The sequence below is a fragment of the Sturnus vulgaris genome, chromosome 7 (assembly GCF_052056855.1).
Source record: "Sturnus vulgaris isolate bStuVul1 chromosome 7, bStuVul1.hap1, whole genome shotgun sequence".
NCBI lineage: Eukaryota > Metazoa > Chordata > Aves > Passeriformes > Sturnidae > Sturnus > Sturnus vulgaris.
The window spans coordinates 6,703,485-6,730,892 of NC_142249.1; the positions used below are offsets into that span (position 1 = coordinate 6,703,485).

The 27,408-nt window shown below is 47.0% G+C and overlaps 1 protein-coding gene and 2 long non-coding RNA genes across 5 annotated transcripts in view; 2 read left to right on the top strand and 1 right to left on the bottom strand.

Annotated features, from left to right (window-relative positions):
• Positions 1–6,696: 6,696 nt before the first annotated feature.
• On the bottom strand, positions 6,697–8,910 carry LOC148223140 (uncharacterized). The gene is made up of 2 exons (XR_015804749.1): positions 8,729–8,910; positions 6,697–8,335 (listed from the first exon to the last, which is right to left on the bottom strand). It is a non-coding gene; the product is annotated as an uncharacterized LOC148223140 (long non-coding RNA).
• Positions 8,911–9,530: 620 nt separating this feature from the next.
• Positions 9,531–27,408, top strand: part of ERBB4 (erb-b2 receptor tyrosine kinase 4) — a 548,792-nt gene continuing 530,914 nt past the window's right edge. For all 3 annotated transcript variants that reach the window (XM_088167659.1, XM_088167658.1, XM_088167657.1), the window contains exon 1: positions 9,531–9,624. In XM_088167659.1, coding sequence (XP_088023785.1) covers positions 9,531–9,624 — 94 coding nt within the window. The remainder of the gene's footprint in view (positions 9,625–27,408) is intronic.
• On the top strand, positions 17,283–25,799 carry LOC148223141 (uncharacterized). The gene is made up of 2 exons (XR_015804750.1): positions 17,283–19,797; positions 23,573–25,799. It is a non-coding gene; the product is annotated as an uncharacterized LOC148223141 (long non-coding RNA).

The window sequence follows — 27,408 nt, forward strand, 5'->3', positions numbered from 1 at the left end:
CAAGGAATTATTTGCTGTGTTCTAGAATGTGTAAATATTGTTTGGGGCTTGTTTTGTTTTGTTTTTTATCTCAAGTGCTTGCCAAGGAAATTGAACTGTACAAACAGAATTAGCCAAGGACTGAACATTTAATCTTAAATTCTGAGCCTTCATTAGGCCTTAATTTAAACCTTAGGAGGGAAACTTGCAACCATGGCTGTTCATAAGGATGGATGGAATTTGTGGCAGGTTTTTATGGCAGAAGAGGGAAGCCACTCAAACGGGAAAAGCTTGGGAAGCTGTGCTGGAGGCAGTAAATGGTTGGATAACGGGACAAGATCTGGATTAAAGTCTCCTCTTGTGTGGTCAAAGCAGGCCATGGTGGATGGAGCTTTGGGCAACCTGATCTGCTGGAAGGTGTCTGTGTTTATGGGGTTGGGATCAGATGGGCTTCAGGTCCCTTCCAACCCAAACCATCCTGTGGCCAGGAATTTAAGAAGGTGGTGTGGGAGAACTGGCAGGCTTGTGGATTTAAAAAGTGAGAGCTTTCCCTTTGTATTTGTTCCAAATCAAGACGGGATGTTTGGGGGTAGTTTGTTTTGTTGGTTTTTTTTTTCATGGGTGATCTTTCAATAGCATTGTTACTTTTACCTGAAAAAGAGACAATTTCTGAATTTGAATCAGTTTTAGTCTATCAAGATAAAATAAACTGCCAGTACCTTTTATTTTTATCTCAATTTGCTGAGAAAAATGTCTACACTAGGCATGATAGGGGAAAAAAAACTGGAAGGAGAAAAATTAAATAACACAAATCCTTTTATTCCCTTCTGCAAGCACTTTTATGAGCTTGGAAGTAGTGGAGAAATGTGAAGGTGTTGTGATTTCCCCTACACCTTCCTTTGCCCTTTTTCAGTGATTAGAGCTATCACATGACATCTTTGTGAGGAACATACCAGACCCTCTGCACATCGAATAAAGTCCAAAAAGCAGCAGAATTAATTCCTGTGACTGTTCATGCCAAATCTGTTCTCTTGTTCAGTGTTGTCAGGGGCGTGGGACCTTTGTCATAATTTGAAGCAGCCCTCTCTTTTTCCCCTGATTGCCAAATGTTCAGAAAAGCAGTAACAGAGGTCAAAAATAAATATGAAAATAGATTTTAAACCTAAATAACAAGATCTTTTTCTAGATTCTTGTTCTACTTACTCTTTTTCTAGTTTCTTTTTCCAGTGCATGCTTTTAGAAAAAATAAAAAGGAAAGAAAAAGTAGTGTAAGAAGAGAGCATTCACCTGGCAAACAGCTGGATTCCAGGAAAGAAGGAGGAACAAAAGAAGGCAAAAAAAGGGGGAATTTGGGCAGAGATTTGGATGGCTGCCTGCAGACAAGGTGCCCCACTGGCCTGCTGCCTGCTCGTGGCCTGCCAGCTGAAGTTCTGCCCTTGCCTTGGCAGCAGCACCCTGCTCGGCTTCGTGCCATGGCTCCTGGTGGGCTCCAGCCCTGGGGAAGGCAAGGAGGGGGTGTCCTGCATGGAAAAGCACCCCCAATATGAGCCACCTGCCAAGCAGACCCCCAGATACCACCTCAGCCTCATGGTTTCTCCTCTTGCCACTCAGATGAAGACAAGTGAGTTCAGTCCCTAAGTTTGGAACAAGTTGGGTTCTAAATCCTCTTTATTAAATTATTGAGTGCTTCTGCTCACCTCAGCAGCTACACGACTCCTACATTCACATGGAAAATTTAGAATAATAGAATTGTTTCACATGGAAACGACGACCTGGAAGGATCTGACTGGTACAGTTCCTACAAATCAACCCAGTGTGAGCTTCTAAGAAAATGGGCTGGTCCCCCGTGAGTCCTGGGTACGTTAACAGCAAAGCTTGAAATAATGGTGACTTTTGGAAACCAATTTTGATAACCAGACTCTATTTGTAAGGTATTTAGAGCTAATAAAGCTACTGTGGTCTTGGGAGTGCCCTTTTCCTTGAGCACAATGGGAAACTCTTCTTGTCAGGATTGCTATAGAAACAATGAATTATCAGGCAAACGGGACCATCCAGCAAATTGTGCCAGATGGGGGAATGTGTGCTGATAACACAGCAACGTTAATTTGCTCTATTTTATTATAAGTAGAGCTTGCATTGCCTATAGAAATGTAAAGAGGCAGGTGAGCTGGAGTGTCTATTATTTATAGACACAGTTTGTGCTGTATAAATGAATTTTTCATGGGAAGACTTTTTTGGGAAAAAAGGCTTCAGAAACGGCTTCGAAAATAATTAGGACTGGAAGCTTCAAGTGTGCTTTGAAGAATGGGTGGATATCCTTTAGTCCCCCTTAAAATTCTTCAGATGCAACCTTGAATGTGTTGTAAAGAGTGGGGTGCTTTGGCCATGTGGGAGATACCCCAGCCCCATCACTGAGAGCCTTTAGCACAAAAATGCTGAACCATGGCTTGTGCTGCCTTCTGTCATCTCACCAAAGGGAGTCACCCATAAGCAAATGCAAACACATTATTAGTATGTCGATGTGCTTGTACTGTATGGCTTGGGAAGTCAGCACCAGGCTGAAGTATGAGCCAACAACAAGAAGAAAGAAGCAGAAAGTCCTCAGTATCAAGAGGATAACCTCTCTGTTTTCTTCACTGCTTTTTGCTCAATGCCACTTGGGAGGATGTTCCCCTATCTTTAAAAAGAAAGAAGACGTGAAATATGGCAGGAGATCATTGAGCTGAGAGGAGTTTGGCTTCAGATGTGAGACACCACCAGGATCACAGGGAAGGTAGGGGAGAGCTGGAAAAGAAGGATGAGTGAGAGAGGACTAGGCAAGAGTATGCTGTATTTGGATGCCATATATGAGCTGTGAAGAAACCAAAAACACCCATGTTTTTGCATGTGGGTGATGGGAAAAATACTGCATCTTCTACTGGGCTGAGTGAGGGTGGTGAGGCACTGGCACAGGTTTCCCAGAGGGGTGGTGGATGCCCCAGCCCTGGAAACATCCAGGGTCAGGTTGGAGGGGCTTCTGAGCAACCTGATCTAGTTGAAATTGTCCCTGCTCATTGCAGGGGGTTTGAAAGGGCCTTTGAATCCAATTTAAGCTGTTCTATGATTCTGTGAAATGTAAGTGAGGCCCTTGGAAAAGCAGGTTGCCAAGGAGGTGTGATATATACAGGAGGACCAAAAAAAAAAAAAAACAAACGAAGCAATACAATACCCTAATTCAGAGTGGACAACATAGACCTGTTTTAGGACTCTTACAGTAACTGAGAGTGTACTTTAATCTTTTTGCTATGAATGAGATATAAATGCCATTAAAACCCAAGTACAGTCTAAAATGCTTTCTTGAGATCAGCCTTTAGTTCCAGAAAATACGATTATGACACCTGTGTTGCACTGGCTGCTGCTGAAATTTTGTCTTTATAAGGTATTTTTTTCTATTATCTAATTGGGTGGCTTCTTTCAGGTTCCCAGAGTACTCATCTTTGTGCTTCAGGGGAATTTTTGTTACTCCTCAAACAATAATTCTGGAACCTCCCCCTCAACAAAAAAAAAAAAGATAAACTAGTGCATTGCACCACCCCACAATGGGCCCAGTGTTGATTAGCTGTCCCTGGTGAATGGCTGAGCTCACATCTCTCTGCCTGCCTGGAGCTCCACTCTGCTCTGCCTCTGGGGTTATGATATCATCTCTGAAGTCCTGCAAACACAGCTGAGCTCCACACTGCTCCCATTGTGGGTCCCACTGCTCGAAACGTGGAGCTAGGGATCCCAGCCAAGCAGCAGAGTATCTCTGCAGGAGATGGAGGACGTGGGGATACCTCCATGCCACTCTTTCTCCCCACAGGTATCTGCAAAGGCCAAGTACTTCCAAAGAGCTGCTCACCTGCCTGTGCACATATAGAGCCTGTATTTACTGTTCTGCTTCTCCAGCTGTGAACTGAAAAGCCTGCATCTATAAAGAAACCCCATAACTGTCTTGACATCAGTTTGAGGTGGCCTAGTAGGTATTTCCAAGGGTCTCAGCTGTCTGCAGGTGAGAAGTCATCTTCTTGCACAAGCTTTCTTCTCACATGGGCTTTTGGCTGCTTTGTCACGTGTGAGTGAGGCTGTGCTGGCAGGCAAGAGGATACCCAAGTGAGTATTTCCCTCACACCAAGTGTTTGTATTTGTTTCAGGGCTGCCCAGAGATTCCTGCTTCCAGCTTTGTGCACTCTGGCACGTGTTGCCTAACGGACCAGGGCTTCTCATTCAGCAGGGCTGACAAGGAGCATCTCTGTCACCACAGCTGACACACGCTTGCTTTGTTAAATGACATAAGATGCTGCAGTGCAAGGCACAAGTTCTCCCATGCTTTCAGCTCAACAATTTGCCACTGTGCTGCATACACCCTTCTCTGGTCCAGAGAGCGGGAGGGACCCAGAGCTGGTTGTACGTGTCCCAGCTCGGCCAACTCTGCTCCCCTTGACCTTGCAGGGAGCAGTGGAAACAAAGTGACATGTTGACCTAATGCCCTACATGCAGGGCATTCAAACCTAGGCTGCCTGACAGCTCTCGAACTGCCTGCCAAGGTTCGGCCCCATGTGGCTCCTTCTGCTCTGCTACATCGCAGCCTCTCCAGCCCTCCTGCCTCTGCACCATCCCCGGCGTAGGCAAAGCCAGGGATTTGGAATGCATGTTCCTGGCTGCAAAGTGCAGTGTTTTCTGCATATCAAATGCTCATCAGCGACTGGGAACACAACCAAGGAGTTGGGGAGGAGAGGAGGAAACCACACTTGATCCCACAGAAACCACAAGCCTAATTTCACACTGAGGCGATTAGCCAGGCACGCATTTGGTTAGGGTGGCTGTGCTACTTTGTAAAACATGACCTTTTAATGAGCTGGGGAGGTGGATCTGAGTTTCTGCTAGTCCACACTGGCAAAGGAAAACCACCAGTGGTTAATTATCATCAGGAGAGGGGAGCAGGGGTGAAGTGGCCCTCAAAACCATCTCTGTGCACTTCCAAGTCCTGCTTTGCACGACAGGATCATGTCCCTGACCGCACACCATCACACTCAGCTCCCTCCCAGAGCCACCAGGATGCTGCAGCATCCTTGGCTGGACAGTGCTGACTCAGGCACAGGGTCCCGTGCCCGCTCCCTGTCACTGCTGTCCCCCAGGTATTTCACAAGCAGATATAAAAATCCCTGAGTTAGACACTTGCGGCTGTGCTCCCTGCAAGGGGAAGCAGTAAAAAGCTGATTTACGCTCTGAACCACAAAAGCCTTTTATTGCTGCTTTTTTTTTTTTAAATGTAACTGTCTTGCCCTTAAATGTCTGATCCCTTTCTAACAGTCTTTGTGGAAGTGGTAGGGCTCTCCACAGGTTAAAGGTGGTGTTTTTCGAGAGGATCAAGTTGTCCACCAGGTCCCCAAAGCCCCTCTTGCCCTGGCACAGCCAGTTTTTCTGTCAGCAAGGGAGGAGGGCAGCAGTAAGCTACGTGCTGCTGGCACGGTCCACCACATTCTCCCAGCCCTCAGCTTTCTGGGGTTTGTTGGAGAGTTATTCCATCACTTGGAGTATGCCCTGACAGTCTTGGGCACTGCTGCTCCTTCAGGGGAGAAGAAAATCCCCAAGCTGATCTAACAGAAAGAGGGATTTAGGAGTTTGACTCCAGGCATATACATTTAAAGACATTGCCCAATTATTTCTTCATTTTTATTAATTACGACTAGTCATTTATGGCCCCTTTTAAATTCAACTTCTCAAGAAAAATATTGCTTTAGAAAAAAAAAAAAGGAAAGTCATTTCATGAACAATTAGCAAAAGCTACAGCTGCACCATAAAAGAGAAATACTGGGGGGCAGGAATATTTCAAATTGACCGGGGCATGCAAGTTGTCAAATGAATGGAAAGCCTGCCGAGATCCTAAGGAAGGAGCGATGCTGGAGAGGGGCAAAAGTGCACAGTGTGGCATTGCTCGGTTCATTGTCAGGCCTGCTGTTAATTACTGGCTTTATTAATGATTCGGAAGCGATGAGAAGTGTTAATTGCATCAGAAAATGATGCTACATTGGAAAGAGCCGAAAGCAGAGGTGAGAGCAGAAGAAAAAGCAGCAAGAGAGGCAGGGAGGGCTGAGGGGTGTAAGAGGGATTTGATTTCCTTCAGGCTCTGGGGGCTTTTCTACAGTTTCCCCCAGTAAAAGAGCACCAACAATGTTAGTGGAAAAGGATGGGGCCCACAGAGGTCAGACAAGGGGGTTTGGTTTGAAGCAAAAACCATGGAGACCCTTCCTGTCATCCTCAAGGGAGGAACAGAGACTTGCCTGAGGTGTAAGGCAGGCAGAGTCCCTGCACAACAAAACTGATGGGCGTGGAGGGGCAGTCGACTTCAGAAGACCCTAGACTGTATAGCAGAGAGTGTTTAAAAGAAAACCATAAAAAGATAATACACTGCTCTGCCTGCTGTGCAGCCAAACTGAAGGCATGGGGAAAACAACACCCAGACGAATGTAGAAATTGCATTGAAATTGATCATCTCAAGAAGCCATAGGACAAAAATCAAAGGAGTGAGCTGCCATAAGCTGTTAAGGAGGAAGCCCTCTGCCCACCGGATGCCAGTGTTGCCCAACATTAAACCACATGGAGGAAACTCCTCTGGCAAGAGAGTATTTGGTGCTTAAAGACACCCATCACTCCAGCTACCCAAACACCACCGCATGCAAAAACACACACGCAACTTACTTGGCGGAACAGTTAAATCTATTTGCAACTCATCATTCTGGAGGCAGGCAAAGGTGACAGAGCCAAGGACAAAGCACTGTGTAAAATTTTACTGAGCGGGCCCTAAAGAAGCCCAAGCAGAGTTTTATGGCGCGGCTCCTCGGGCTGACAGTCTCCATTAACCATCGGTTAATACTGCAGCGTCAGAGCAAACCCGGAGTCGCGGCCCTGCGCTGTTAGAAAGTGTCCTTCATCCCAGCAGGAGACCTCGGGGTGAGAATATTTTGCATGAAGAGCCACTGGTGTAAGAGCTGAGCCTCTCAGCTCTGCATTGCAGTCAGCGTGTCGTGTGCCATCCCTCCACGCCACAAATAAATCTACAATTTCTCAGCTGGGTGCCTTTGGAAGCCACATACTAATACGCTCATATGGGGAGAGAGACCAGACAAGGTTCAAATAAAGAGCTCACGTAATAAATAAACATGAGGTCAGTACGGGAACAGCAATAATTGTTTTGTATGACAAGATTTGCATAGCAAACATTTGTGATTAATGTACAGCCGGCGTCAGGTAAGGAGCCTTCGCTATCCTTGCTCCATCTGCACCTTCCAATTTAGAAGGTACGGCAGCTCCAGCCAGAGCAATTAGTCACTGTTTACCGAGAGGCAGATCGAGCAAAATTTTTCTAGTTCAATATTTGAGCGCGTTTCGCCTCACAGCCTCCCGTTGGATCCATTTCTGCGCTAGGCAGGGATCACGCTTCTTTCCTGGGGGTGGCAAGGAGGGGTGATTAGCACTGCTGCTAATCTGCTCAGCAAGGGCACGGGCTGGCTCCCAGCCTCTCCTGCTGGCCTCACCCAGGTGGTGTTCTCAGGGAAAACCCTAAGGAAGAGGCTGAAGACCCTGTATGTCAGGGCTCTGCTTCCCTGCTGCCTCTTCTTTCACCTGCCTCTGCCTGCCCCCTTGCCACTGCTGATGTAGGCAGTGGGATGCAGCACCGAGGGCAATGACACCTCCTTCTTCACAGCCTCCTTTCTGCAAAGCCTGCCTAATTCGTTCCAGCTAAACTTCCAGCTCTTTGGTGAAAGAACCGTAATCCAACTGAAATAATATCTAGATTTGAGGACTTTTCTTCTTCTTTTTTTTTTTTTTTTTTTTTTTTTTTTTTTTAAGGCATGCAAGCTTCTGGCTTCTCTGGAAAGGAGGCATTTTGCCTGGAGGGACTGAGGTTACTCCTCTGAGGTTAATTCCTATGGGGAAGGCATTCCATTGGAGCTGGTTAGAGGGAAGGCACTTGCTGCTGTGATCTTCCACTTACTCTGCTTGGGGGTGCCAGGGAAAGCTGTTAGCATCACTGGGAAGTCACTCCAAGAAGTATTGCACGAACCAGCTGGAAAGGCACAAGGAGGGTTCCTTCATGTCGATGAGATCCAGAAGGGCTTGATTGGGGTGAGCAGGTTTCAAAACCTAGGGAACACATTTTGGGGACATGAAGTGAAGAACTGAAGGTGTTCTTCTCTTGTGCACTTGCAGTGTTCAGTTATGGCCGAGAATGCCAATAAACTCATCAAGAGCGATGAATGGCAGCTGCTGTCTCCCATCTGGGATGAGATGTTGAGGTTTTCAGTCGCTGTCTCGCTGAGACGCCGGTCCCCTGGACCTGTTAGGGAGGACATCAGTGTCAGCATTTCACCTTTGAGCTGGGGTTGGTGGTAATGAGGGGGATGCTGGGCTGATGCTTGCAGGACCCTGGCACTGCAACTGAGAGTATCTAGGAGGTGTCACCAGGCTGGCAGGGAACATGAAGACGGGGGATGCATTGGTGGGAGATGCCATTACACCTGTGCCCCACAGAGTTGCAGGCAGGCTGGAAAATGTGGCTTTCATCATCTGTTTCAGTGCCAAGTCCACCCACCACCACACTTGAAGAGCGATCTCCAAGGCGCTGCCAACCTGCCCTGCTGCCCTTAAAACGTCTCTCCCTCCTTCCCAGCCCCTCCGCCCTAAAGCTTCCCCAGCCTGGGCTGAGCATTGGGAAGCACTGAGCACTCACCTTAGTGCTGAGAGTGCAGGTGGGGTGCTCGTCTGTGCATCGGGGGGTACGAGCATTCACAGAAGTGAGTGTTTTGGGGCAGAACCCAGGGAGGAGGGTGATGTGCCACGTCCTTGTCCGCATCAGGTGGACGGGAGCTTCCCACAGCGGAGCGGAGCGGAGCCTGGGCGCTCTCCGCGCTGCCCTTCACACCTCAGGGCCGGGCTCATCCCGCACCGAGGCCGCTGCTGTTTCGGGGGGCCGTGCCGGGAGGTGTCCCCGTGCCCTCCGGGACGGCGGAGTCCCCCCCGGGGCCCGCTCCCGCCGGCGCTCCCGCAGCCTCCCCTCACGCAGGGGGCGCGGGGGCGCGCACCTGCCCCTCGGGGCTGGGCGGGGCGAAAAGCGCGGGAACGGCTCGCGCACCCACGGGCGCGCGCGGCTCCGCAGGTGCGGAGGGCCGGTGAGGGTGAGGGGTGGAGGGTGGGGGCGCGGGGCGGTCCCGCTTGGCGCCGGCCCCCGCCCGCCCCCTCGCTCCGTCCCGCCGCTCCTCCTCCCTCGCCCCCCGTCGCTCCTTCCTCCTCCTCCTCCTCTTCCTCGTCGCACTCCCGCCGCTCCGCTCCGCGCGTGCTGGCGGCGCAGCGCCCCGCGGCCCGGCAGCGGCGCGGCCGCCCCGTCGGCGCCGCGGCGCGCCCGCGGAGGGGCGGCGCTGGGGGCGGCGGCTCGGCGGCGGCAACTTTTGGGAGCCGGCGGCGGCAGCGCGGAGGCTGCGCGGGGGATGGCGGCGGCCAGGCAGCGGCGGCGCTGAGGCAGCGGCGGCGGCGCGATGCCGGCGGCGGCCGGGGGGCTGCTGTGGTGGAGCTGCTGCGTGCTGGCGGCGGCGGCCGGGGCCCCGCGGGCCGCTGCGGCGGCGCAGGCAGGTGGGTGAGCGGCGGGGCGCGGCGGAGCGGCGCCTTCCCCGACAACTTCTCCGCGTCCCGGCGCGGGGTGCGGGAGTTGGTGCGGGTCCCGTGGAGCGGCGGCGGCCAGAGGGCGACAACCCCCCGCGGGAAGCGGAGCGGAGCCGGCAGCCGCGCAGCAGCGCTCCGTGTCCCCGCTCGCTGTCCCCGCCCGGCCGCGGGGCCGCTCCTGCCGCCCGAGCCCCGGCCGGGCGCCGTGCGTGTCCCCGCAGGTGCCGCTGCCGCCCCGGCGGGGCTGCGCTCCCCGGCTCGGCGGCGCCGGTTCGTGCCCCGTGCACCTGTGCGTTCGTGTGCGCCGCGCGTCCCGGCCCCGCCGCGTAAACACCGGGCCGAGCTCTTCGCGCACGGGGGAGGGAGGGCAGGCTTGGAAGTTAGCGCTGGAAAAGGCGTTTGTTTCCTCCGGCAGGGTCTGCCCGGAATTTTTAACTTTCTGGAGGGAAACTTGCGGCGTTGGCTTGAATTTTGTTTTGCTGTTGGCATCCGAGCAGCGCTTTCTGCCGCCGTAGTACGAGCTGTGCCGGCTCGGTCGCCCGGGGAGGGCACGGGGATCGTCCCCCGCTGCATCGCCTCTTTGCTGTGAATAAAACATTAAAAGGAAATTTCTTCAGTCTTTGTAACTTCGCTTTTTTTTTTTTTTTTTTCCCCCCTTTCCTCCCCGGTGATGCAAAATTTATGCTGTTTGGGCGGTATTGGTGCAACAGCTCCTCGTTCTCACAATTTAGTTTATATTTTGGGGCTTTATGTAACAGACAGAAAGAAGGATACGTTTGGTGAGAAGCGAAAGGAGCGTGTCCTGGCTTTGCCTGCTTTGAAGGCGGTTTCTGATCTTGGGGCACACTTTACTTCTTCTCTGTGTGATTGTTTCCTAACCCTGGAAATCGGGAGGGGTGAAATGCTGGGCTGCTGCTTTCTTTTAAATATTCTCTTGCTGCGGTTTGAATCGGTAAATCCCCGCTGAAGAAGAACGGCACTCCTCGTTTCACAGGCGCTGCTTCGCTGTACCTTGTTGCCTGCCTCCCTGTTTACACGCAGCCTGACTGTTCGCCTCACTTGATACTTGCGTGTCTTACACTTTTCCCGTAGCCTGCCCCGATTTTGGGCAGCGGCCGTCCCCGCTGGGATGCTCCCGTGCTCTCCAGCAATCCTTCCCACCGCTCGGACCGGGCTGTTGGCGTGGACGATCGCAAACACTCTGCACTGCTGGATTTATACCCCAGTGAAAATAAAAAGCATCGGTCCAGGGTTGCTCGCCTGCCTTGCTGTCGTCTCTGGGGAAGCCTCCTGGATCTGTGCTGCTGAAAAGCCTCTGTGCCCTGCACTGTGCAAAACAGAAAATCCGTTTATTAAAATAGGAGGGTTGGAGTGACATTTCCTATTTGGAGGGGTTTAGGCACGGCTGTGGGCAGCTAGTAATGATTGAGTCTTGCTACTTGGTGCTTTCTGGAATAGCAAGGCAGGCTGGACAGAGAGCCGTGATTTGCAAGTAGTATTTAGAACCCCCCTGGAATTTGGGCTGTCTTTGGGCTTTTGGGGGCAACAGGATGGGGGTCTGGCTGCCGCCCTCATTTTTGGTGCATCGAGAGAGATGGTGATGCCGTCGCTCATGCAAGCGAGCTGTTGGCTAAACTTTTGATTTCATTATCCTGTGTGTAAATATGTAAACAAGTTGGGGTTTTCTGATTTCTTCTGCCTCCGTGCTTGGGCATATAATGTTTGCAGTGCACAGCTCCGTCGGGGTCACGTGAGCCAAACAGCTCGGGCTGTTACCTGGAAGCTGGCGAGTCTTTGTTCTGCTTGAAAATAGCTGATAAATTAACTCCATTTTCTGATATGTGGGGTTGGTGAGTTGTTAAATAATTACAGCCAAATTAACTTAGTCCTGTTTGAAGTATTCAGCTGTTCTGAGAATAATTGTACTTCAAATATTTCTGCAGTTTATTTTTTTCTTTTTTTTTCTTTCCTCTTTATTTTTTTTTAAATTTCTCAGTGAGAAGCATGTTCAGGCTGATGTATGGGCAGTCTTTAATTTCATGCCTTTACTCCTTTCTGGGCCATGTCGGATAGGACATGCCACACGCCTTCAGAGAGATGCAGCTCCTCTCCTTTGCTACAGCCCTCCTTGGCACCTCTCCCGTTTATTCTGCCACGATGTCTATTTCATGGTTAAAATTAGGCTGAGCTCTGAGTGCCTTTCCAAAGGCACGATAAATATTGACTGGGAGTTTCAGCCTGTCACTGCCATCAGAGGGCCTGGCCCCTGCACGGGGGTCATTCCATCTGGGCCCTTTTTCCCAAAGAGGAGCGGGTGCCGCTGTGGGCTCAGCGCCCTCTTGGGTGCCGTACAGCCCTTCAGGTGTCTGTGGGGACATCTCTGCATGGCAGCCTGCTGCTGTCCCCTTAGAGCACTGCGAGCCAGCAGGGCAGAGGAGACTGGTTCTGGCTCTTGGGGACATCCCCAGGGATCCCGGAGCAGCTCCTGCGTGGGGTTGCACCACGGAGGCTCTGTGCCTGCATCTGCCCTGCCGGGACCGGCACTGCTGAGTGCCCCAGTGGCTGAGTTGTGACTTTGCTTTTAAAAAAAGAGACGGTAATTGATGTTTATGTGTATGGAATTTGGCACTAGGAGCTGTGCTTGTAATTAACATGAAAACAGTAATAATAAGGACCTGAAATACATGCCTTATGAGTAAAGCAAATGAGACTTGGCAGTAGCAGCTCGTGAAGGGGGGAGCCTTTCTCCTGAGGCTGCACAGTGGTGAAGTGGCATGGGTAGCAGAGAAAGGCACGTTTGGTCCATGGCAGCAAAGGGCCCAGCACCCTGTGGGTGCTCCCACCTGAGCCCCAAGTGCTGCATTGCACTCCCGACCGCAATGCCAAGTTGTTCTGAAATATACCCCCAGTTTTCTAGCAGGGCATCAGCCACACACCTTAATGGAATTAAATGTTTTATTCTAGTTTCCAGAGGATTTTAGTTTGGTTGGGCTTCTTCTGTTGTTTTGTTTTTTAATGAAATTCAAGCAAAGCACAGCGTGTTGACTCGCCCGGTGTCTGGAAGCACAGCTTGTGATCCAGAGCGTGCACATCTTCCAAAGGCTTTTTGGGGAAACACCTTTCTGTGAGTGACTGGCCAGAACCGGGGAGCTGCTGGGGTGGGTGCTGAGCATTTCCTGGGCGGTGGTGGTGGTGGTGGGCTGTGCGGGGTGGCCAGCCCGCAGCCGGGCTCTCTGAGCATCTCTAGATGGCAGCAGCCCCCAGGAGCTCCCGGCATGAGGACAAACCACCCGGAGCTGGGGCTGTGATTTCCCAGGCTCTGGTCCCCCTGCTCAGCTCTCCTCCACACCCCTTTCCCGGGCTGAGGAGCGGCTTTTCAGGTGGCTAGCCGGGAATCCCTGGACTCCTGTCCCCACCTCTCATGCCCCCTGCATGTGTGGCAGGGGAGGTGTAAGAGCACGCTGGGACAGTGACTCGAACACTGAGGTGCTTAATATGAGCAACCAGAGGAGCTCAGGTGACTTGTTCTGAAGGCCTTGTTAATATAAACAGTAAGTCGGTACCAGACTGATGACTGGATGCTGAAGGTGAAGGAGTTCAAACTGGGAATAAAGTGCTTTGTCCTGATAGTGTAGGAACTGTTGTGAGAACTAGGAAAGAAAATAGAAGATACACGGTCACCCAGCAGCATGGGCTTAGATCAGATGGTCCTTTTACAGTACGTATACTTGCTCAAAAAGATGATGTAGACCATAGGTTTCCTTTCTTTTTTCCGTGTTAGCATGACAATAACCCCTCTCCTGATTTCCTCAGGACAGTAAGGGTGAGCCTGTATATGGTTGGTGTGGGGCAGTAGGATGGTTCCCTGGAAGCTTCTGAACTTTGTGTCCTGCCTGTGCAGATTGGGATTTAGTGCTGTGCAACCAGGCATTTATGCTCTTAAAACCACGGGCAAGTGATGGCAGCTCCGTGGAAACAGCAAAGCCTGGTCTGCCCTTGTGGGCTCTACACACTCTCAATGCACTGAGGCAATTTTGTTGGGAAAGGAGAGGGGGCTTGTTCCTGGGATTTGGTTTTTACTGAGGCAGGAGCGAAGACAGGATGAGGTGAGTGCAGCTGAGCTGTTTCCCGTGAATCACTTGTGTGCTGACAGGTCCTCAGAGTGTGCAACAGGCTCTGATTTTCACTGACTTAAAGGTTTTGTTTTTGCAAACAAGTGCAGGCTGCTGGTGGATTTCATGTGTGCCCACGTAGCCAAAGCTGAATTATCCCATGGGAGTACTGCAATCTGCCAGAAAGATTCATCATTTCAGCAACTTTAGTTAATGTTTGTTTAGCGACTTCTTGTTTTGGAGGAGCAGTTTAAGCAGTGCTCGGTGGCAGTTCCCTTGTGATGAGCTGTGTGTGTCCACGTGATAAATGGTCTCATTTCTACTGTCCGCTACCTCTGCTGGGCATATGGGCACATGCCAAGCCTCCTGAAGTCTTTGAACAGCTGCTGCTATATATATCTCCTTATTTTCAATTTTTTTTTTTTCCCAGCCTGCCAGGGAAACTTGTCCTTCTTCCCACTTTGAATAAAGGGTGTGCAAAGTCCAGGGCAGATGAATATTTGCTCGTGCATCAGTGATTCGTGAGGGTCTGATGTTGGCTGATGTTTGGGCAGCAAAGTCAATAATTCAAACTGCAGGAGCACATACTGGTCACACCATAAGCTTGTGCTGAATACCAAGAATATAAATATATGTGGGATAGAAATTCATACTGCAAAGAGTAGCAAAAAATACTTTTCTGGTGGTAACTGCTTTTTGGTTCCATGCCTGAAGCCTATAAACTCCAGCTCCTGACAAAGGAGGAGGTAGGAAAATCAAGTAAATAAAAGGCAAAGTAAGCCTCAGACTTTTAGCACATACAGTTCTTTTTGAACTATAAAAAAATGATCAGTCGTTGTATAGTGTTCCTGTAAAGTTCTTTTTAGTGACTTCTAAGATTGTACTCGTGTTCAGCTCCTCTCTCTCCCAATGTCTGTGCAGCTACACGTACAATACCTGAATGGGCATTTATAACTTGATCTCTCTTAATCTCCTAATAAGTCAGCAGTGCAACGTGGGCTCTTGTCACATGGTGACATGCTCCTGTGTCTCATCACCAGCTGCTGTTGAGCTTACAGAAATACAGAGCATGCAGAAGTCTTCTGAAATCCCACTGGGGACCAGCCCAAGCTCAGAGCAGTGCTGGCTGTGGTACCAGGGTCTGAGCTGCCCTATGGCAGGCACGTCTCCCTCCTAGGCTGTGATCCCAGTGGAAGCTGGGCTGTGGGATATGCTGCTGACGGGCTTTAAATTCATGTGGAGAGGCTGCAGTGGCACTGCAAGGCATTATGTGACCCTTCGCCTGCAGCTGCTTGACTAAACTGCCTAATAAATGTCTCTTAAATGGAGTTGTGATACCTGACCTCTCTTTTTCTCACCCCTCCCGCCTGTGATTCATGTAGGAAATGGATCATGCCACAGGGAGGTTGAATAAAAAAGCTTGCATGCTGTAAGGAAACAAAACTGAGTTATGGAAAAGTTGGAAAACCCCAAAACTGTGAAATAGTGACACAGCCTTGGTTGTAGCATTGCTGTGAGAGCAGGACACTCTTGTGTCCTGGGTTGGTGACGATACAATGGATAAAGCTCTGAAACCTCTGCCTTTCTTACTAACTTTAGCTGTGGCTTGGTTCCTTCTGCTCCACGGAGACTCTCCAAATGGTGCTTCCATCCCTTTGTCTCCTGTTTCCCCAAAAAAGCCTCTTCTATGGGGCAGGTGCCTTTCGCTTGCTGAGGTTCCTGAGCAGATATTGCAGATGTGCTTGCATGCTTTGCATTTCAGCACCTGCTTAAATAACCTTGGTGTGCAGAGCTGAACGTGCAGGGCAGAGATTTGTGGCAGCATTTGGCTCATTTGAAGCCCTGTTAGCTGCTGAGGACCTTCTGTGGACGTGGCTCCCGTGGCAGGAGCTGGTACGGGCAGGTTGGAGCTGCTTTTGTGCAAGCACGGGAAGAAAAAACCATTACACTTAACTTGATACATATCCCAATGTTCAATTTCCATTAATTGAAATTACGTTGAAATATTGAACATTTTAAACATAAAAGTTTATGTAGCATGGTTAGTATGCTAATGGAATATTTTAGTAGTCTTTTAAGGTTAATGTCGCAGCCAGATGCAATGATAAGCATTTGCTCCTAAGAATTATTTTACTTTAACCCCTTTTCCAAGATTGCCCATATTCTGGTGAGCGTTCATCGGCTGCACCGTGCCTGCCAGCCAGCTGTCATTTTAAGGTGGTCTTTTTGTCATCCAATCCACTATGCAAAGTTGAATTGTAGTTATTTTTGCTCATTATCTTTGGCAGTAAAAATGTATTTATCTAAATTTAAATTGCAGTTTGCTGAGGATATGTGACAGTATTTAGAATTCAGTATTATTTTATTATCTCTTTGAAAGGATAAAAAAGGGCTCATTTATTTCAAGAGATATTTCTGCAAGCATGTAAAAATACCAGTGAAGTAGCTAACGTTTTCCAGTTGTTGTTGACTTCAAATTTAGCAACCATTGTCCCCGTTGATATATTTGATGCTCTAAAAATGTACTTGCCATTAAGTAGGAAGCCGAAGTGATTGGTAGGCAGATAATATTCTTCAGCAGCTATTAATAATGCTCAGAGGACATACACTTTGGGGTGTATGGAAAAAGCCATGGAATTGTGTAGGACGGAGGCAAAAATAATGCGTGTAGCTGTTTGATTTGAAAGCCATCCTTCTGTACCGCAGTGGCTGCTGCCTGAATTAGCACATTGTGAACGGGAGAAACCGATATGCAAACAGAATGGCGTGCAGCTAATTCTGTTTAGAATATCGAGGTTCCATCCCTGCTGTTTCACTTCTTCCATGAGCTGACTCGGACCCGGTGAGGTGTGTGGGGTCCCCGTTCTGCAGGGGGCTTTGGTGGTGGTGGAAGCTGGGAGTTCTTCCTCCCAGAGCCAGTTTAGCTCGTGGGAACAAGGGAATTAATAGCCCATTAAGAGAAAATGGAAAATTTCAAAACAAATATGAACTCATTGCCACTCTTCTCTCTTCCTTTGTCTGTTTCTCTGTGCCAGCACTGTGAGTTTCTCCCTGGATTTCTCAGCTTAGAGTATTTCTTTGTCTCCTAGAGTTTTGAACTGCTCTTAAAATCATGCATATTTGGATCCTCTTGTGCAACACGTTTTAAAGTGCCATGTCACCTGGTGTCACCTGGGGCTGCTCTGTGTATTGGGAAGATCATGTTAGAAAAATGTGGAATCATTAGAACCTATAAATAGTGGTGATAACTTGTACGGCATTTATGTCACCCTCGTGCAGCATGACACGCTGAAGTCCTGGGCTAGGTCTGTTTCTAGTGTTGCTTCACGTGTCACTGTGAAACTTCATTATATCACGACATAATGAGCAGCTGCTGTGTGAGTAATGTGGTGCCTGCAGCACAGGTGGGGGGTTCTTTCTGGAGCAGCCAACAACTGTAGTGATGCTTCACATTTTCCCTGGCTTGGTCCGGCTTCTTAGAAAGGAAACAAAATCAGGTCTGTGCTGAATGTTTCTGGCTGTCCAAGGGTTTTGGTGTTCAGCTTGAACCTTTAATAAAATTGCTAGTAAAAGATTATTCAAGAAGCTTTCACCTTCTTGTCCTAGCCAAAGATTGGGGGCAGGAGGAGATTGCTTTTTTTTTTTTTTTTCTTCTGTTTTTGGAAGATTCACACAGTATTATTTGCTGCAAATTTATTTGTGTTAATTTTAATCCCAGGATCTTGAATTGTGCGAATCTCTGTCTGCATGCAGAGAAAAGTCAAAACTCATGTAGCTTAAGAAATGGGGGGAAAATGCCAGTGATTGTCTTTATAAGCCATATTATTTAAATCCTTTCTAGTATTTTATACAGGGGCTGGTTGAATTGTGGTTTTGCCGTGTCTTGCAAATATTGCTGGTGGAATTGGTGATAGAAACGTCAGTTCATTAAGACTTAATAGCTTTGGTCCAATTGCTGCCACAATGTGTGGTTAAAGCATTAAAATATGTGGGCTGTACCTCATGCTACAGTACAGCAGTTACTGGGTAGGTGTCCTTTGATACTGGAAAACAGTCTTGCCCAGACTGTTGCTGTCAATTTGAATAATCCCACTCTTGCTGAAAGCCCATGGAAATGAGACAAAACGTGGTAAATAGTGGCTTTTTCCAAATAAAGACTATAGAGTGTGTGTGATCTCTGTATGTCCTGTCTATCCTGGATGGATCATGTCCTTGTGGGTGTAAACCTTCTGTTCCAACACTCTGTACCTTGGGCTTTTCCTGTATTAGAAGTGTCCAGATCGTTCCAGGCTATGTGAGAATTGCTGTGACACTTGTTTCCTTTTGGTTTTTTTTGGATCTAGTCTGACTGGTTTTTTTCAGTGGTGTGCCAAAATGACATCAGCTCCTGGTACATTCCTGACATCAGTGTTTGGTGGTCCATCGTTTTTGGCTCACTGGTGACCGGGCCCTTGTGTTGGGTCGCCCCTGTCAGGTTTAGATTTGTTTGTGTTGCCTTTTGGGGCCAGTGTCAGGTTTTCATTGTTTGTCCTGAGCTTTAATACTGGTGTTTCCCTTGGGCACAGATGGTGTTTCAGTATTTTATGAGGCAGTGCTGCTGCAGGCTGGTGGAGGACGAGCACTGGAGCAATGCCAGCAAGGAGGAGGGATGCAGGGATGCACTGCCACCCGGTTAGTTGCTCCTTGGTTTGAGTAGTCCTGATGTGAGCCAAAGTGCCAGGGTTTCTTGGGGTCCCAGCTGACTCTTGCAGAAGATCACCAAAACTCCTCTTATGTGTGTGCCTTAAACCAGCAGTTGATTAAATTCCCTGAGAACTAATATGAGCTGCAGCATGCCTGTTTTTCTGGGAATATCTGGAATAAACCCCCTGTTAATTTGGTGGCACAATCTGAGGCTTATTCTGGCAGGTAAAATAAATCTTTCCTTGGGAGTAATCAGTGTGAGGTGCTACAACAACATCATTTCTTGGATCACACAAGCCTGACTTAGTAATATTAAGGAGGGTATATCTGGATGCCACACAACACAGGACTTCAGTGTCACGTGGAGATGTAATAAAGAAAATTACCAGTGGCAGGTTCCAAAGTATCAGGGAAGAGCAGAGAGGAGCAAAAGCCACCTCACATCCTCTGTGGTCTGTGTGTGGTTGTGGTGGATGAAATGCAGGCTTGAGGGAAATTGGAGTTGCTTTTCCCTGGATCTCTGCAAGTGTCTGTGGCTCAGGGACTCTGATATCAGATCTTCCTGCAGATGCACATCCTGAGGGAGGTGGCAGTGACTACTTCAGTGGTACTCCTTGTTTCTAACACTCTGCTTAATTTCTTTCCCACCAAGTTTGGGTTTCCAGCGATATGATTACTTATGGATTTGTAGGTCAGAAATAGCTTGGTAATTGCTATATTGCTTTGCCCCCAGTAGCAACAAGCATCTTAAATTTAATGCGTCATCCACACAGAAAATTGATATTTGGCCAAAACTCGCAGGCTCTGACAGCTAATCTTAAAGAGCTTTTGCTTGACATGTAAAATAGAGACTTGTGGTTGACATGCACAGGAAAATTGACAGTATTTAGGATTATTCCATAAAAGAAAAATACTCCTTACAATTGGCTGAAAATAGTTGAAAATTATTAAATTTAGATAAAAACCTCTCCCTAGAGGTCAGCAATGTGAAGGCCTGGGACATCAACTGCTTGGATCGTGTGCAGAAAACCCTGCATCACCCCATAATTCAAAGCTGGATTTTGCTTTATCTTCACGGTTTGTCTGATGGAACTGTACTCATGAGCTGTTGACCAGCTTGCTAAGAATAGGTTTCTTTTAATGTGTTTGTCCTTTGATTTTCCTCAGAATACATCCTGAGTCGCAAGAAAAGCCCCAGAAGTCTTTCACTGAAAGAATTACAATGAGGAACTTTCCGGTGCTTCTGATGAAGATACCTGCCCTGTTTGTACAGATATTTGGCTTTCAGTTGCAATTTAAAGGACTAGAAGTTTCAGCAGAGAAACTTGTGGCTCAATTTGGTGACCATGTACTGCATTACTTCAGATTTACATGTTTTTTTTTTTTGTTTTGTTTTGTTTTTTTTTTTTTTTTTTTTTGGTAAATGCACATTTCAGCATCTTTTTTCAATAGTTGGTTTAGAGTCAGTAGGTCTGGATGACTGGGCTTCGAAGCTACTCTAGTTATTAAATAGAGAATTGTGTTCAACAGAAAATGTAAGACCCAATTTCAAAATTAGGCCCACACAATTATGCAGTCAAGTAATCACACGTGTAATTGCCTGCACCAATGGTCAGTTAGATGTGTAACTGTCTATTTGCATGCAAAATTAATTTATTTTGCAGATTGGGCTTGAAATATTCATGGTAGAAGACATGGCTTTCTGGAGATGGCTGTGTTGTCACACCTTACCCTTCCATTGGTGTCTTCCTTTTATGAGACTGGTGTGGTTTAGTCTTCACCTCAGTGTCAGAAACAAGCTCCTGAGTTAGTCCAGCACCATTGGGCTCTGCTTTTGGTGTGTTCCAGATCTGTGACAATTGTTGAAAATATTGTGAGGGCAATGTGTGTGTTACACCCTTGTTTGTATTAAATTTAAGAACTCCTAACATGTGCACAAACTAATTGCTCTGGGATTTACTGTTTTGATGACATTTAATGTTAAGCTATCACAGTGGCAAAAGAAAATAGTTTTATTTGTATATTTTTGTGTGTATTTTCACATACACTTCAGAGTTGGTTTTTTTTTTTTCCCTTTTATCTGGTGTGCTGTCAAAACACTTCAGTGGAAAAGTTCAAAGCAGCAGCTGAGGAATCTGCAGAAATACAGTCATCACTTTGCAGTTAGTGCAAGCATTTGTTCCTGTGGCATGGTCCCTGGGTGCTTGCATGGGCAAGGCTTTTTGTCTCTCTGTTGCCACTCCATGTGTTTGAACATGAATTCTCCTTTTCCTGAAAATCCAGAATAATTGTGTGACTGGCTCAATGTGTGTAGGCTTTAACCTCCAGAGAGAGGTGGTGGTGATTTGTTGTCAAAATTTGGTGCTGTTTCTGAGAGGGGAGTTGTTTGTGCCTTTAGAGAAAGGTGTGTGCTTGTGCTTCTCTCCAGACTGGGATGCAGGAAATACTGGTTTTCAAGTTGTTCTCCTAGAGCAGGGAGCCTTGCTGCCACCCATGGCATCATCTGATTGTGCACATTTTAGGGCTCAGTGAAAAATTAAATTTGGCAGAACCCTTCAGTTGTTGTTATGTGGGACCTGAGAGTTTTGAAAGTCTGAACAGCTGAAACCACAGGCTAGGCAAAGCCTTCAGACCTGACCTGGGGCAGTGGCAAGGGGGCATTATAAATTAAATCTGGCTCTTATTTTAAATGCTTTGGATGGAGTTTTTCCTCGCAGCTTCAATGGCAGCGGTGTTGTGGGGTGAGCCTGTGTGGGTGCTGCTGTGTAGGTGGTTTGAGAAGCAAAAGTGCTTTCTCAGCTGGCCCTTTGAGCCAAATCCTGCAGCTTTTCCCTGAGAATCAAGAGTTGGTTACTGCACATCAGATCAGTGCTTCCCAGCTGCCAGTGGTCCAAGTGTGGATGCAGTGAGCTGCTTCTGGTACCTCTGCTGCTGTGCTGCTCCCTCCCAAGGAGGGATTTTTCTGCAAGGAGTCACCCAGTGCACTTGTGGGGAGGATGCTGTCACTGAAGGGCGAGGTGGCACCTTGGTTTCGTGCTGGGCTGTCGTCCCAAAGCGAGGGTACGCTGAGCCTGAGAAGGATTAAGTAGGAGCATATTAAGGTCACTTTTTATTCCTGAGCTAGAGGTTTATGTCCTCTGTGCATATTAATTTCACAGCTTGAGATATGGTAGAAAGGAGAGCAAATAAGAGTACAAGTGTATTGGGTAGCCTCGGCAATTGAGCTGCAAGAGAGAGCAAAAGCTAACAAACTGCTTTTCCTTTCCACTCTGCATTAGCGTGAATGCTGTAAAAATGGTGGAAAGATCCAAGCCCAAAACTCCAAAATTGTCAGCATTGTATTTTAATTTTATTTTTGTCTGTGTGGCATATAATTCATTTTGGCTGGTGTTTGTGGGAAGTTACGGGGAGAAAGAACAGTTACGGGTTGCTGTATGCAAAACCGAAATATTTTATGTCTTACATGCTTATAAAACAGAGGTTGCAAAACTCTTCCTTGCACCTTTGCAGTAGCTTTGATGAGGGTTACACACCCACAGAGGGTGGGGGAGATGGTGTCAGAAAAGCACACTAGTTGACCTGCAGCCAAAAGCACAGATGGAGGGTTGCCCCAATGTGGTGTTTGAAAGAGGCAGCCAGGAGTAGGAGTGGTGTCAGAGCACAGGAGGCTCTTTGAGCTCTGTCCTGGCAGCTTTGGTGAATTGAAAGTCCTTTGACTTTTTGTGGGATGCACAGGCAATCTTTTCAAATTCCAGTGTGGGTGATTGCATTTTCTTTATTCTTCTGTGTAGGACCCCTCAGCCCTTGGGGAGTGTGGGAGCTGGACTGGGGGTTTGTGGGCAGGAGCTGCTGGCTCTGTGATGTTAAATGTGGGGTTGGCCTTGCTGGACTTCTCAGAGCATTTAGATGTTGCTAGAAAAGTTTTTGTGGCCATTGGTGGCCACCTGCTCTCTTTTCTGCTGTGGGAAACGTGGTCTTGAAGACTTGTATGCTCTCCAAAGTCATGGATCTCTAGCCCATGGTATCAGTTCAGCTTCACGAGATGGACAGCCTTCTGAGTAAAAGTTTAAACCCATAAAGCATTCTGGGATAAGAAGGGATAAAAAAATGCACTGTGGAAATTATAATACTAATTATATTACATTAGTACGGAGGAGCTAATAGCTCTCCTTGCTCCATAGCAACTGCTGTGCTTTGTCACAGGTGCTGCTGTGGGAAAAGGCAGATGAAAGGGTTAAAGTGTGTTATCCAGACCTGCTCCCTTCCCAGTCTTCTACTGGAGCTGTGTGATTTAAAGCACTGTGGGGTCTGTGGGTTGGCACAGCCCCATGGTGGGAGGGGGGGGTGAAAGGCAGTCCCACAGGGAGCCTGCAAAAGCCTTCTTACAGTCGTGTTTGGGTCACTCTGCCTCCTCCTGAGTCACCACTGCAACTTCCACAGCCTCCAGTACAGACTGGCTTCTCTCTTCATCTGGCCATGTAATAAAATATTGCAGGTGAATTAAAAGATGTTTTTATTAGAGCAGTTTTGGCTTACTGTGAGTGATCTAAAAATAGACTGTGGATTTTCTTGATCTTTAGAGACATTAGCCTATCTTTAAAAAACAAGTAAGGAATGAGGTATTTTATACACAGCTCTCAGAGCTGTATGAGAAAAAGCAGACTACAAAGCACGGCGCAGGAAAATTGATTCATCATCAATTTATTGCATGGAGCTCTAGGCAAGCTCATCTCAAGACAGAGCAGAGATCTATAAAATCTTTTCATCTGAAACTATGAATTAAATTGGGAGGAACTGCTGATGAGAGGCCAGAGCCAGCTCTTAAACCAGACGTTCTTTTGGGAATGGGTCTTCTGCTGCAGCAAGATTTTCACCAGCCAGGGTTGTGGGGCTAAATTCTTATTACCCTATTTCTCTCTTTCCAGTGAATCTGGCTTATGCAGGAGCAAGCCTGCAATATTCCCCTGTTCTCCTCACCCTTGATTTCAGTATAATTTTTCCTTTCTTCGTCAGTGTGTCTTGTTAATCTTGCCAGATTCTTTTCCTGACATGTTCTTCTCTTCTTCTATTGTGTGTGTGTATTCTTTAAACCTCCTACTAACAAGAAAACTTGCCTTTTTCAGCTGGAAGCCTCTGGAAACAAGCTGATGCATCTCCATTGTAAGATCACTATATAAATAAATGAAACTTCTTCACATGTTCCTTTCAAAGAAGCGAGTGAGACGATGCTCAAGAAGTCCTGCCTGCTGGTTGGTTTTTTTACATTGGGGAAAGCTGTATTATGTCAGCAACCTGTAATAAATAGCACTGCAATGAGAAGCGACAGCCTCATTCACCTTGCACCCATGCAGAAACAGCTTAGCTCTCTTCCCATGCCATGGGAAAAAAGAAAAAAAAAAAAAAATCAAGTGAGAGAGAAGGGAAATAAAGAAAAGGATTGACCTTGGCTTGCAGTTGCTCTGGTGCTAGCAGGAAGCAGTGTACCACCGAGACACCAAAGTTTTGGGGTGGCATGGCCTGTGTTACTGCAAGCTGTGCAGCCCAGAGTGCATGAAGTATGACAGCCTGTGTCCTCCTCCTGCTGCCTGGAAGTGTAATTAGCCAGGCTCTTAATTGGCAAAAGACAGTGGTTTGGAAGGCTGAAGTGTTTTAACAGAGGGTGGGGAGGGAAGAAAGAAGGGCTTACACAATAATGAGGTGCAGTGTAGTCAGACCACTTCTCTGCAATTGGTTATTTTTTCATTTCCTGGATTTGTCAGAATTTATGATGATGTTAAGAGAATTTGGAGGTTTTGTTGCAAATAAGAGTATATGCTAAATAAAAGGGGAAAATGTAAAAGGCTTTTAAGAGCACTGGTTGAGAGCAGACTGAAGGAAATGTACTTTTGTATACCTTTCTGTTTGTAACTCTTGCTGTTAAATCTGTGGATAGTTTATTTTATTGCTCTCTCATTGGGATGTTTGATTTTTGAAGTTTGTAAAACATCTACAAAAAAAAAAAAAACAAACAACTTTTCTAGGGTTATTAAGTGCTGGAGTTTTATATCAGCAGGTGCCCTGTGTGGACTTTCTTTCTGTTTGTCTCTGTGCTGGGACAGCCAGAAAGTTTCTAGGGGCTGGGAACTGCAAGCTCCACTGGCTTTGGGGTGCTGTGGGTGTGGATCCAGTGCTCCTCCTCCCCTCTCCTGGTAGCTTTTCATGGGAGCTGCTCATCCCACTGTAGTACCTTGGCTTTGCTGTGGGATCCAGCAGGTTGGGATGGCTAAACCCCTCCTTTGCTTTGCCTGGGAAAGGGGAATGGCAGCTGCCACACTCTGTTAGCATCAGGCTAGTGCTGAGCACAGTGCTGGTGTTCCTGTCTGTGTGTCTGCCTCTCTGTTGCCTGCATTGGAGACATGGGAGAAGAGCTTGCCTGCGAAGGTGTGGTTTCCAATGGCAAGGTGAGGAAGGTGGAAAATGCAGCAGGAGGAGGGCAAAAGAGAAGAGAGAATACACAAACCAGTTTTGTTTGGTTGGGGTTAGGGTTTTGTGAGGTTTTTTTTAGTGTTTTTTGTTAGGGTTTCTTTAGGAGCCCTTTCAGGCAAGCCTCATTTGCCCAACATCATCATCTGCTGGGGTCATCGTGCAGTAAATATAGTTATTGGCCCTGCCCCTTGCTGAGCAGGGGAGGTGTTGGGGAAATTGCACTCAGTTATCTCCCCCAGCAGTGTGCCTGGTCAAAGCTCCTCATAAGAAAATGCAGGAAAAACTTACTTCCCACTTTTGGGAAGGGTTCTGGTCCCTGTGAGCTTGTCAGAAGAAATCCATGTTAATTCCATTGGCAGCTACATACCTTGGTGAAGTGCATCCTGTTCATGTAGTGGTGCCACGTCCCCAAAAACCACACAAAACCTCCAGTTGGGATTTTGCCAGTTGGGATTGGGGGTAGGAGCGACACAGGGTGGTCTGGTGAAAAGTGGGGAATAAGGACAGAAGACACGCTGGTGGCACTGCACCAGAGAGGCTTTGGGACAGAAATACAGGGAGGAAAAGAGCTTGTTTTGTATTTAAGCCTCAATATTAAAAGAGTGGGACACTTAACCCTTTCCTTCTATACTTTCCAAGATCCAGGGAATGGAAGATGTGCAGTGAAAGCAGTTGTCACGCTGTTTCTATTTCTTTGTGAGACAAAGTTTTCTTGCAGCTGTTTCTTTATTATAAAATCATTTGATATTCAATGTATAAACAGTAAAAATAATTAAGCCATTTAGTATTCCTGCAGATACACTGTGTACTTCTGAAAGTGTTTTGTTACATTTCAACATTAGTTAATGGATGCTTACAATAAATTTTCACTTGGATTGCCTCTCATTTCTTTCTACTGAGTATTTTTCTTCTTTAACATAGAGTGCCACACAGTTTAGTTAATGGTTAATGTGACACAATTACACATTCCGTGTAATTTACAGGGGGAGAAGGATAAACACGTGTGCTGCTTGGGATGCTGCTGCCTGCCCCGTGTCTGTGAGCAGGTTTGGGTTGGGATGAGGAGGTGAGGTGGTCATTGCTCTGTCTCACCTTGGGCTCTGGGGAGAAGTTGCTCGTGTTGAGCTGAACCCCCCGGATGTGAAGATGGCTGGGCAGCCTCTCTGGGTAGCTCTTCTTTTCTGCCTCGTTACACCTGTGGTAACTTCACCATCACGTTGGGCTCTTGAACTTGGCCTTGAAGTGCCAGGATTTAGAGCACTTAGACAGATGTAACCTGATTTACAGCCATCCAAAATGTAATTTCTGAAGGAACTTGGTGAAAAATTAATAGGAAAGGTTCTTTATCTGCCCTCTCCTTTTTTTTTTTTTTTTTTTTTTTGTGTTTTTAGCAGGTCAAACGACTTTGTTTTGTTATCTAACTATTATTTCCAGTGTCTCATTGTAAAGCTTTTGTTAATTAACATTTAATGACTGGGTTATGATGGAACCATGGGAGTCTTATCTGAAGGCAAAGCAATTGGCAAATGGATTCATTATGATCAGAGCAACCATAATGAATGTCAAATTAATTCATAATAATGTGACACTAAAATGTTAGGCATATCGTTAATAATTACAGATGTGCTTTTACTTTATCCACTTTTAGTATTACTGCCTTTTACTATGTATATCAGAGGGCCAGCTTTCCACTACCTATCTTTTTACACTGGTAATTCAGTCTACTTTAGCTGCAAATAGCTTAATTATCTATTTGTCTCTTTCACAGTAATTAGATACAGCATGAAAGCCAGGAAGTTGATGTAAATAAATATAATTTATTTTGGAGATTCTGTAACTGTGGGTTGTTACATGAAAGTGACAATGTAAATAACGAGGATGGTCTGTAGCTTGCTGTCTTTCATGGGAGAAAGGGGAGGGGAAATATGTCAAACATTGTCACACTTGTGATTTATACAATTTCTGCAGTTAGTTATTACCGTTATTTGTGAAGACACAGCGATTTATTTTAAATAAAATTATATATTTGATTCTTGGTTTTGACACAAAATACCTAAAACCAGTTTTCGTGTTAAACCCAACGCTGAGTTTTCTAGCTTGTATTTTACAGCTTTGCAGCCATATTCATTTTTTTTGGATTAGTTTTCTTGCACTTTCAGAATAGGAATTCTTGGGGAAAAAAAAAAATCTTTGTCCTTATGTCAGCGAGGTATAGTAGTGGCAGGTGGGAGGAAAGCAGGTAAGGTGAGATGGGAGGACAGTGTAGTCTGTCAGGCAGTTTTATTGCTTAAAAACACCAATTGCACCAGGCTTCAGGATTCAAAGGTGTTTACTAATAGTTGTTCACCTACCCAGAGCACTTCACTGTTTTCCTTCCCCAGTCACAAAATACTTACAGTGAGGCTGCAAGTGTGTAAAAATTTGATGGAGATATCATGTCTGTGTTTCCCACCACTGCTTACTTTACCTGCCTTAGAACTTGGACCCTTTCTGG